At 47.1% G+C, this 12,303-nt stretch overlaps 1 protein-coding gene across 1 annotated transcript in view; it reads left to right on the top strand.

Annotated features, from left to right (window-relative positions):
• The window catches only part of LOC122542711 (spectrin beta chain, non-erythrocytic 4-like), a 216,701-nt gene that overhangs the window by 11,843 nt on the left and 192,555 nt on the right, over positions 1-12,303 (top strand). Inside the window, exons 3-8 of the mRNA XM_043680691.1 lie at positions 142-293; positions 4,405-4,578; positions 5,088-5,179; positions 6,782-6,862; positions 10,733-10,848; positions 11,609-11,721. Coding sequence (XP_043536626.1) covers positions 142-293; positions 4,405-4,578; positions 5,088-5,179; positions 6,782-6,862; positions 10,733-10,848; positions 11,609-11,721 — 728 coding nt within the window. The remainder of the gene's footprint in view (positions 1-141; positions 294-4,404; positions 4,579-5,087; positions 5,180-6,781; positions 6,863-10,732; positions 10,849-11,608; positions 11,722-12,303) is intronic.

Below are 12,303 nucleotides of genomic sequence, written 5' to 3'. Positions count from 1 at the left end.
CCCTCTTTCCTGCTCTCCCTCCGTGTCTCTGACCCACTCTGTCCATCTTTCTCTTCCTCCCTCTCTCTCTATTTCTCCCTCCCCCCTCTCCCCCTCCTTCTCCCTCCCCTTTCACCCCTCCACCCCCTGGCGCCCCCCCAGATGAGCGGGATGCTGTACAGAAGAAGACCTTTACCAAGTGGATGAATTCTCACCTGGCGCGGGTGATGTGTCGGGTCACAGATCTGTACGTGGACCTGCGTGATGGCTGCATACTGACCAAACTGCTGGAGGTTCTGTCGGGAGAGCAGCTGGTAATAGATCCACCTTCAGTCTTCCTGCCACTTACCGGGGGCCTGGTAACACCATGCAATCCATGGCAATCTATTAACCGCCGATCTCCGGAACCTCGTACATCAACATTGTGCCAGAACTGTCTCCGATAGCTTGAAACATCCGAGAAACTAGGAGCTGGAGGAGGCCATTCAGCCCTTTGAGCCTTCTCTCTCTCCATACCGTATTCCCACTTTAAGCCCCGATGCCTTAGAAATCTCTAAACGCACCAACCTCTTTCTTGAACTGATGCAGTGATTTGGCCTCCGTTGCTTTTTGTGGTGGAGAATGCCACAGTCTCACTGCCTTTAGAGGGAGGAATTGTTCCCTCAACTCCGTTCTAAATGGTCTACCCCATATCCTTAGACTCTGACCCCTGGTTCTACCCTCTCCAGTGAGGGGAAGCATCTTCTCTGTATCTAGTCTGTCTAGCCCTGTTAGACTTCCAGACATTTCAATCAGATCCCCCTCTCTTCCTTCTAAGGCCCAGTCAGACCAAACTCTCCTCATGGGGCGGGGGGTTCCTGCTATCCCAGTATCAGCCTGGTGAACCTCTGCTGCACTCCCTCTAGGGAGGATATATCCTCTCTTAGGTAGTGAGACCAAAATTCCAGTATTCCAGCTGGGTCACACCAAGGCCCTGGTTAACTGCAGTAAGACCTTCCTACTTCTGAATTCAAATCCCTGGCAATAAAGGCCAATATACCCATTGCCTTATGAATTGCTCACTGCTCCATTCTATTGACTGGTGTACGAGGGCACCCTTTGTCCATCCGCACTTCCCAATGTGTACCATTTCAATCATGCTTTCTGTTATTCACACCAAAGTGTATTACTTCACATGTAGCCACACTGGACTGCACCAGCCATGTGTTTGCCCACTGACTCAACTTACTTGAATGACCTCTTCACAGTTTACAATCCCATCTCGTCTGTGGCTATTAGGAAACTTGGAAATATTGCATTTGGTTCCCTCATCCAAATCATTAATCTATATTGTGGATAGCTGTGGCCCAAACACTGATCTGTGCAGTATCCCACTTATTACTATCCGCCATCCTGAAAATGATCCATTTGTTCCCACACTCTGTCTCAGGTCAGTCAATCCCAGCTGGTATATCAGCCACTTATGCTGCATGCTTTAATTTTTAGCCTCTTATAACCTTTTCAACCTTTTCTTGAAATCCAAGAACACCACATCCACTGATTCTCCCTTATCTATTCTATTTGTTACATCTTCAGAAGAACCTAATGGATTCGTGAAGGGCCTTTCATAATCTCAGAGTTAAAAATCACACAACACCAGGTTATAGTCCAACAGGTTTATTTGGAAGCACTAGCTTTCGGAGCGCTGTTCCTTCATGAAGGAGCGGTGCTCCGAGAGCTAGTGCTTCCAAATAAACCTGTTGGATTATAACCTGGTGTTGTGTGATTTTTAATTTTGTACACTCCAGTCCAACACTGGCAATTCCAAATCATTCATAATCTCGTGCTGACTAAATGCTTTGCAAGTGTTCTGTTATCATATATTTTATAATAGACACTAGCATTTTCCCCGATGTTAGACAAAGTGCTCTATATTTCTTCAGTTTATTTCTCCTTTGTTTTAAATAGTGAAGCTATATTTAGCACCCTCCAGTCTGAAGGAACCGCTTTGGAGCCCATAGGAGTTTAGAACATGCCTACCAGCAAATCCAATATTTCCAGGGCCACTTCCTTGAATACTCTGGGATGTAGATTTTTCAGGCCCTTGGGATTTGTCCGCCTTTAGCCTCATGAATTTCTCTTGTATCATTTTGTTACTAATACTGATTTTATTCAATTCTTCCTTCTCAGTAGATCTTGGCATTCTAAGATTTTTGGGAAATTACTTCTGTTCTCTTTTGTGAAGACACAACCAGAAAATGTGTTCAATTCTTCTGCCATTGCTTTGTTCCCATTACAATCACGTCCATTTCTGAGGATCGACATTTGTCTTCGCTGATTGTTTTTTTTTCGCATATTTATAGAAGCTTTTACAGTCAGTTTTTATGTTCCTGCAAGTTCACTTTCATACTCTGCTGGATGCTCTGTACTTCTTGATCAAATCTTTTGTTTTTTTTGCTGAATTCTAAACTCAGGTTTGCTGCTTTTTCTGGCAATTTTATATGTCTCCACTTTGGATTTTATACCACCCTGAATTGATTTTGTAAGCCATGGTTGAACCAACCTTCCTATTTCATTTTTGGGTTAGATGGGAATGAATAATTGTTGTAATTCATACATACATTCTTAAAATATTAGCCATTGTGTACCCATTTATGCCAGGGCTCTTAGAAACGTTCTCCATTCCATTATCGCCGATTTGTGCTTCATAATCTTTATTTAGATTCAAGACCTTAGTTTTGGATTTAACTTCTTCACTCTCCATCTTAATGAACAATTCTATAATTTTATGATCGCTCTTCCCTAATACAGCAAATTGTTAGTTAATACTTTTTCATAGCACACAATACCTGGTCTAGAATAACCTGGTCTCTAATTGATTTCTCAATGTATTAGTCTAAAAAAACCATGAGGTGTACACACCAGGAAATCCTGCTTCATGGTGGTTTGGTTTTCCAATGTATATGTAAATTAAACTCACCCATGATTACAGTTGTAACCTGATTAATTGCATTTCTAATCTCCAGACAGCATCTTGGTAAACCTCTTCTGAACCCTGAACCGTCTCCAAAGCCTTGACATCCTTCCGACAATGTAGTGACCAAAACTGAACGCAATACAAATCTCCTGCTTAATGCCTTCTCTTACATCACGACTACTGTTTGGGGGCCTACAAATAATCTCCTTTGAGTTTTGGACCTCCACCTGTACAGTTTCTACGTCAAGATTTTCTGAGCCAGTTTCCTTCCTCATTAAAAACCGAAAGGACTGCGGATGCTGGAAATCAGAAACAAAAACAGAAGTTGCTGGAAAAGCTCAGCAGGCCTGGTAACATCTGTGGAGAGAAGTCAGAGTTAATAGTTCAGGTCCAGTAACCTTTCCTCAGAAACTTGAGACCATTAGACCCTTCGTTTCTGAGAAAGGGTCACTGAACCTGAAATGTTAACTGTGAATTCTCTGCACAGATGCTGCCAGACCTGTTGAGCTTTTCCAGTGATTTCTGTTTTCAATTATTGCTTCTTTACTAACAATGCTACCCCACCTCCTTTCCCTATATTGCTGTCCTTCCTAAGTGTTAAATACCTGACAGATGTTCAGATCCCATCCTTAGTCTCACCCTGCTGCCATCAAGTCCTACAGCACGGAGACAGGCCCTTCAGCCCAAACTGGTCCATGCTGACCAAAATGATCATGTTTCTGTAATTGTTCTGGATCAGAACAGTGTCTACCCATTGTCCTTGCTTGAAGAGCAAAAGGAAAACTCACCTCCCTCTGCCCTTGGAGGATTGTTATTTGTTGCTCTCTCTCTCTCTCTCTAGTTTACAGCTCATTCCTGGTTCGCTCCAGGCCTATCTCTTCTGACACACTCAAAGCTGGCCTCCCACATTCCACCTTCTATAAACTTAAGGTCACCCAAAGCTCCTGTTTTTCTGTATCCTTCCTCACAACAAATCCCGTTCTCCCATCAGCCCTGTGCTCGCTGACTTAGACTAGCTCTTGGGTAAACAACTTGGAGTCACACAGTGCAGAAACAGACCCTTGGTCTAACCTGCTCATTATGACCAAGTTCCCAACATAAGCTTATGCCACCTGCCTTCCTTTGGGCCATATTCCTCCAAAACCTTCCTTTTCATTAACTTTATCTAAACGCGTTTTCAATGTTGGAACTGTGCCCGCAAATGCCACTTCCTCTGGAAGTTCATTCCTCACACCAACCACCCTGTGGAAGAAATATTTATTCTTTTAAAATCTTCCTCTTCTCACCTTTAAAACATGTCTCCTAGTCTTGAAATCCCCACCCTAGGGACACGACACTTGCCATTCAACGTATCTACACCCCTCATGCTTTTTAGAAATGTCTATACAAGTTGTTGTTGGCTGTGTGTTAGTTCTGACGATGGTGTGTGAGTATTTTAACTGTCCCCCCCTCCCCCTCCCCAACTGTAGCCCAAGCCGACACGGGGCCGGATGCGAATCCATTCCCTGGAGAATGTGGACAAGGCTCTACAGTTCCTGAAGGAGCAGCGTGTTCACCTGGAGAATGTGGGCTCGCACGACATCGTCGACGGAAACCACCGGCTCACTCTCGGCCTCATCTGGACCATTATCCTCCGTTTCCAGGTAACGGCTTCCAGGCAGACCTTGACCAAGGACCATCCTGGGCTGTCCGAGTCAGTGCCTGCTCTCTTGGGGAAAGACCTCAGATTAGGGGCAAGAGGGTGAGGGACAGAGAAATGGGAGAAAAAGATTCGAGGTTAGTCAAAAAGGAGAGAGGAGGATGTTTGGGGAGGAGCAGGGACTGAGAACTCGACAGCAGAGAGGATGTGTTTAGGGCTGGGAGGTGCAGGAGGGTAAGGGAAACAAAACAGAGGGGGTAGGGGGAACGGTATCTGAGAAAGGGGAAGAGGAGGGGAGAATACTTGTAGAGACTGAGAGTTGAAGAGTTTGGCGTGGGGGCAGGTGCTGGGTGGCAGGGAGTTTGAGTTGGAGGAGGAGCTGGAATTAGGAATGGGGGGAAGCTGAGGGTCAGAGTAAATTGAGTGATTGGAGGGAGAGGGTCTCTGAGTGGAGAAGGGTCTGGGGCGGCCATCTTGGTCTTTCAGGCTCTTTTGTAGGTGTCTCTGCTTCAGATTCAGGTAATTAAAATCAACACAGAAGACAACCGAGAGACTCGCTCGGCCAAAGACGCTCTCCTGCTGTGGTGTCAGATGAAGACAGCTGGGTGAGTGATCATACTGACAGGGGTGGAGGCTGGAGGTCAGAGTGCATCGGCTGGGGGTCAGAGGGCAGACCAACCTCTCTATTTTTATTCAGTACAGGGCTGGTATTAGCCAGGATTGCAGTGATCAACTGCACGCTAGGAGCCTTCTTACCATTGTATAACAGCCTGGGAGAGCTAGTCAGAATGGGTGTGAAGAAGATATTTCACTCACAGTATTCAGTACACAGTGCTGCAGAAATGGCTGTTCACCATCTTTGAGGGAGCTGAAAATGTGTTGCTGGAAAAGCGCAGCAGGTCAGGCAGCATCCTGTGAAGCAAATGGTTGATCCCATTGAAAACAGGGAAATGAAAACTTGAACAGAAATTTACTGAATGACAGCAATGTGCTCCGTTCCCCCCCCCCCCCCCACTCCTTTCCTGCTGCCCCCTCAGTCTCTGGAAGTCCTTGAGCGAGGCAGTAGAAATGGGCATCCCCTCTCTGGAGACAACTGGGCTCAGAGGGAGGGAGAAGCCTGCTCTCCTTATACACTGTTGGCAAGAGCAACGAGAATAAGCAAACCCATTATTACAATATAATCAAGATCTTTAATGGAATTTAAGTTATAATGTCCTTCCCAGTGTGGACAATGCACTCCAGCTCGCCCTGTGATGCCCTTGGGTCAGGTGGCTCAAGTGTACCAGTGAACACCTCTCCCCCTCCAAGGGTACCTGGGCATGGACAAGAGAAGGGAGGCAGTCTGGGTGAATGACCCCCCAATACCCACTGCCTGGAACTGTTAAGTCTCTCTTTATATGTGCTCAAGGTACTTAATCAGCCAGTACTCTTCACCTTCCTATTGGCTCCAAGCCTCATCCAAATGTTCCTCTTGTTGAGGAAGGCACAGGATTAGTTTCCCCATGGAGGTATTTTTAACCAACCTGCTCAGCGATGTTTTGACGCACCTCTGTAGCAGCAGGCAGGGCTTGAAACTGGACCAGAGGTATGGACACTACCACCACACCATAGGAATTCTCCATTTCACCCCCTCACCCTGCCTCACTAGTGTGTTCTTAATCTTAACGGTACGCTGGACAGCTTCAGCCACGCCTGTTCTTTTTCCAGCTCCCCGTCATGATTTGGAGGTGCCGGGGTTGGACTGGGGTGGACAGAGTTGAAAATCTGGACCATAACCTGGTGTTGGGTGATTTTTCACCAGATCCACATCAGCTGCGTCAGCTCTCCCAGTACCTGTTTAAACCACAGAATTCCTGCCCTTCACCTCAAGCAAATGTCCGCTGATCACAGCGAGGGGGGGGGATCACGATAGTGTCTCCCCTCTTGAGCAGTCCTAGCCGTGTGGGTTACACTGCCAGTTTCTTTCAGTTAGTAGGAGGCTTAGTGACAGAACAGAGCGTCGTCTACCTCGTCCTGAACCAACACACAGTGCTGCCGAAGCACCTCTTCTTAGTTTTCGAGAGGTTCATGAACAATAAGTGACTGAACCCCTATTAAAAGCAGAAAATTTGATGTCTGTCACAAAACAGAATAATTAAGCAGTCTGCACAGATCTAGACAAGGGCCAGCTAAATTGTCAAATGTATCTGTTTGATTATCGTCCTCAGATATCCCGGTGTGAATGTGCAGAACTTCACCAGCAGCTGGAGTGATGGGCTTGCATTTAATGCTCTCATCCACAAACACAGGTACACGTCTTTGCTTTGGGGGGACAGGACTCAGGGCTGGAGGATGTTGGGATTAGATGTCTTGCGTATTGCATTCAGTTCTGGTCTGCAGGAAGGATGTGGAGGCTTTGGTGAGGCCTGCAAAAAAGGTGTACCAGGGTGCTGCCTGAATGAGAGGGTAGGAGTGATAAGGAGAGGCTAGAAAAACTCAAGTTGTTTTCTCTGGAGTGGCAGAGGCTTAGGGGAGACTTGGTTGAAGTCTATGAAATTATGAGGTGCATAGATAGGGTTGACAGAACCTTTATCCAAAGGTGAAATGTCTAATACTAAGGGGGCATGCATTTAAGGTGATAGCGGGCAAGTTCAAAGGTGATGTGAGGGGCAAGTTTTTTACGCAGAGAGTGTAGGAGTCTGGAACGTAATGCCAGGGGTGCTGGTGGAGGCAAATACAATAGGGGCGTTTAAGGGGCTTTTAGATCAGTGTATGAAGACTTAAGGGATGGACCAAGGGCAGGCAAAAGGGATTAATTAAATTTGGCATCATGTTCAGCACAACATGATGGGCTGAAGGGCCTGATCCTGTGCTGTACTGTTCTATGTCCTGTGTCTTGAATCAGCAACCAGTCTCAGGCGGCACCAGTATTAACCCCCCCCCCCCCCCCCCCCCACCGTCTCTCAACTGTCATTTCCCAATCGTTTCCAATCCCTGGGATGGGACTGCCATGGGATCAAGAGTTGAAAGTAAAAGACTGCAGAAGGCCCAAACTAGAAACAGAAAGTGCTGGAGAAGCTCAGCAGGTCGTGCAGAGAGAAACAGAGATAATATTTTGAATCGGGCGTGACGTTTCTTCAGAACTGTAAGGGCTAGGAAAGTTGGTATTTTTTACACTTTTGGTAGAGGGTGAGGAATAATGGGGCCAGATGGCTTCGCGGTTCAGTACAAAAGACCAATGAGGCTGTTAACGGCTGTGGAAGACACAAAGATGTAAAGTGGGTGTAACTCAAGGTGTGGAAGGGAGGGAATACATGCTGTCTCCGAAGGACAAAGAAAACGATTCATGGCTTTGAAGAAACAGCCATCAGCTGTGATTAAATGGCAGAGTGGACTCAATGGGCCGAATGGCCTTGTTTCCACTCCATGTCTTATAGTCTTATGGCTTTGGGGAGGTAGAGGGGAAGAGAATGTAAGAGAATGTTTTGTAAGGTAGTGGCACAGAGAGGGTTAACGTTGGAGCCTGTGTTAGGCTACACCCATGACGTGGAATAAAAAGCTACATCCACAGATTAGCTCACCGTGTTTCCGCCAACACCTAACTTAGCAGGTCCCAGGGCAGAATTGGACACCAGATCCCAATAACCAGGGACTGGGACTCGCTGTGTTTGGGTTGGTTTGGGGAGGGGGAGTTTTGCAGGTTTTGAGGTCCTCTTTGTTAGGGTGAATGGAACAGAGCTGATTGTCTGGGTGAGGAACAGCCCACATGGCTGTGATTTCTGTCTCTATCACTTCCAAATGTAGACATTTCAAACAAGCTGTCTCAATACGGAATGACGCACTATTGGAGCAGATGGGACTTGTGCCCAAGCCTTCTGGCTCAGAGGTACGGATACTACCACTGAACCTTAAGAGCCCTTGACGTACAAATGTACCATGGACCTGATTGCTATCATGCAAATAAAGGACATCTTGTTTAAGATGAGAGCCCTTTCTCGCCAAGGTTTGCTGGTGAATCTCAATCAGTATAAACCAAATAGGTTCCTAAGCCAGACCAAGGAAGGCGATTAGCTGTTTTTAACCAAAGTTCACCTCACTATCTTTCTCTTCCAATCTTTCCTTCTCCCTTGGTATTCACAAAGGAGGACGTGATGGATGGTGAGTCTCAGGGGAGGTATGCTGATATTCTTGGGCATGTCGATATAAAAAAGGAAATATTGGGTGTTTGAAAAAGCATTAAAGTTCAACATGTCACCAAGACCTGATGGGATCAATCTCAGAATTCTGAGGGAGGCCAGTGAAGAAATTGCTGCGGCCTTGTGGGAAATCTTTGTGTCTTTAGTCACAGGAGTGATATCAGTGTACTGGAGAAGAGCTAACCTTTTTCCTTTGTTTAAGAAGGGCAACAAGGCTATTCCGGGAAATTACAGGCCGCTGAGCCTTCTATCAGTGGTATGAAACTTACTGGAGAAGATTCTTAGGGATAAGATTTACTCACATTTGGAAAAATAAGGACTGGTTAGTGATAGGCAACATGTACGAGGAAGAAGATTGTGTCATATAAACTTAATTGAGTTTTTTAGGAAGCGACAAGGATGATAGATGAGGGTAGGGTGGTAGATATTGTCTACGTGGACCTTTGACAAGGCCCCTCATGGCAGGCTGGTTCACAAGCTGAAGTGACATGGGAACTGAGGTGAGCTGGTAAGATGGATACAGAGCTGGCTGGTGGTTAGTGCCTGGAATGTGCTGCCGGATGCAATAGCAATACTTAAGAGGCATTTTCACAGACATAGGCAGCGAATAGAGAGGTACACACTGCGTCAAGACAAAAGATGTTTATTTTAGTAAGGCATCATGTGTCTCGGTAGACTGAAGGGCCTGTTCCAGTTCTGCACTGTTCGTTGTTCTTCTGTGTTCTTTGTTCCCTCTCTCCATTTCCCACTCTCTCCTTTAGCCTTCTTCCTTTGCTTGTCTTTCTCTCTGCCCCCTCTTTCCTTCTCCTTACTGCTCCTTCTCTCTATCTAGTTTTGCCCCTCTCTGCTCTCCCATCTTTCTCTCTCTCTCTGTCTGTTAACCAGCACATGGGTGAGCAGAGGTCCTGATCCTGTGAGGTATGCAATGGAGCAAGGCCGATCAGCTTGGCATTGAGAATAGGCATGGTGCCTGGTTTGACAGCCCTGTTTACAGCAGAGTTTTATGTCTCCCCAGGGGAATGCTGGGTAGGCCGTATCCCCTCAGGGGGCATGCGGCGTTTCCCTTCACATGTCATAGTTAGTGTCTCCACAAGGGCCCAGGTTGATGGTTCAGGATTTCAGCAGCCCTTAAGTGTCTTTACAGCATTTCATTTTGTTTTTCACAATATTGAGTATTGTTAACAAGCCCACAATCTAGCGAGTTTTGAGAAGCTCAGGTTGAGGTTCTGGATGTAGGTTTGCTCGCTGAGCTGGAAGTTCATTTCCAGACGTTTTGTTACCATATTAGGTAACATCTTCAGTGGGGCCTCCGGACGGCTTCATCCTACATCCAAGCCCAGTATCTATTGCCCATCCCTTGTTGCCCCTTGAGAAGTTGGGGGGTGATCTGCCTTCTTGAACCACTGCAGTCCACCTGCTGTGGGTAGACCCACAATGCCCTCACAGAGGAAATTTCAAGATTTTGACCCAGCGACACTGAAGGAACGGCGATATATTTCCAAGTCAGGATGGGGAGTGGCTTGGAGAGGAACTTGCAGGGGGTGGTGTTCCCATGTGTCTGCTGCCCTTGTCCTTCTAGATGGACGCGGTTGTGGGTTTGGAAGGTGCTGTCTGAGGACCTTTGGTGAATTTCTTGTAGATGGTACGCCCTGCTGCTACTGAGCGTCGGTGGTGGAGGGAGTGGCTGTTGAAAGTGGTGGATGGGGTGCCAGTCAAGTGGAATCTGGGAGGTACTGTTGAAGGGACAGATGGAGATGTCAGGAACACTGCTCACTGAGATACATGTTTGTCAGGAATATCACAGAGTCAGGCTTTGGCCAGCTCTCCACCAGACCAATGCCCCTTGCCCTGTCCTGAGGCACTGTAAGGAACCACTGAACCAATATATGGCCAAAGTGACCACAGCCAGAGCCAAGGTCACTCAGAGGTCTCGGTGTTTTATCCCTCGTGGTGTAATCATTTGGATATTTGCCATTTTTTCAGGAGTGACCTCATTGACTTCGACAAACTGCAGAAATCCAACACGACCTTTAACCTCCAGCAAGCGTTTAATGTGGCTGAGCAGCAGCTGGGCGTGGCCAAGCTCCTGGACCCCGAAGGTAGAACCATGAGCCTCTTCGTGTCAGAGGGTATCTGGGACATTACCCTGCCATTTGCTGGTTTCAGCCCGGTGGAACATTGGCACCACAAGGGATTGTGTTTACTCCATTTGAATACAGCAGAGCCACTGACTGTCCAGTGACCATCAAGGCTGTCACTGATGTATACAATCTCATTCCTGTCTTGGGAATATTGGATGGCGAATGTATAAAGGGAGCTTTACTCTGTAGCTAACCCCATGCTGTCCCTGTCCTGGGAGTGTTTGATGGGGACAGTGTAGAGGGAGCTTCACTCTGTAGCTAACTCTGTGCTGTCCCTGTCCTGGGAGTGTTTAATGGGAACAGTGTAGAGGGCGCTTTGCTCTGTATCTAACCCCATGCTGTCCCTGTCCTGGGAGTATTTAATGGGAACAGTGTACAGGGAGCATCACTCTGTATCTAACTCTGTGTTGTCCCTGTCCTGGGAGTGTTTGATGGGAACAGTGAAGAGGGAGCTTTACTCTGTATCTAACCCTGTGCTGTCCCTGTCCTGGGAGTGTTTGATGGGGACTGTGTAGAGGGGGGTTTACTCTGTATCTAACCCTGTGCTGTCCCTGTCCTGGGAGTGTTTGATGGGGACAGTGTAGGGGGGGGTTTACTCTGTATCTAACTCTGTGCTGTCCCTGTCCTGGGAGTATTTGATGGGGACAGTGTACCGAGTTGTTGTGGTTTTGTATAACCCTGCATATCTGATGTTGGAAATGTTGAACCGTTCTGCTAGATGTGAACATGGAGAATCCCGATGAGAAGTCTATTGTCACCTATGTGGTCTCCTATTACCATTACTTCTCCAAGATGAAGGCCCTTGCAGTGGAAGGGAAGAGGATTGGAAAGGTAAGAGGTGACTTTGTGATAAAACAAGGCAGGCCAAAGGGTTATTTATTGAATCTTTATTTTATTTTTCTGTATTCCTTTCATGTGATGTAGCCTGATTGACCAGGTTAGCATTTATTTTCAATCCCTAATTGTCCAGAGAACAGTTAAGATTCAATCCCATTGTTGTGGGTCTGGAGTCATGTGTAGGCCAGACAGGGTAAGGATGGCAGATTTCCCTCCCTGCTGAAGGACATTACTGACTCAGTTGGGGGGGTTGTGGCATCTCACGGTATCTCATGACGCCTCTTTGTCTGTCAACTGTATCTCTATGTGTACCTTGCTATCTCATCGTCTGTCACTGTATCCCATGCCTGTATCCTACTGCCTGTCTCCCACTGTCCCTCGCTGTCCCTCGCTGTCCCGCACTGTCCCTCGCTGTCCCACACTGAACCTCACTGTCCCACACTGAACCTCATTGTCACCCACTGTCTCCCACTGTCCCTCACTGTCTCCCACTGTCCCTCACTGTCTCCCACTGTCCCTCGCTGTCTCCCACTGTCCCTCGCTGTCTCCCACTGTCTCCCACTGTCTCCCACTGTC

Source organism: Chiloscyllium plagiosum, chromosome 41 (assembly GCF_004010195.1).
Source record: "Chiloscyllium plagiosum isolate BGI_BamShark_2017 chromosome 41, ASM401019v2, whole genome shotgun sequence".
Taxonomy (NCBI): Eukaryota; Metazoa; Chordata; class Chondrichthyes; order Orectolobiformes; family Hemiscylliidae; genus Chiloscyllium; species Chiloscyllium plagiosum.
The sequence above is the reverse complement of the archived record's forward strand: the minus strand, read 5'-3'. Positions and strand labels throughout refer to the sequence as shown.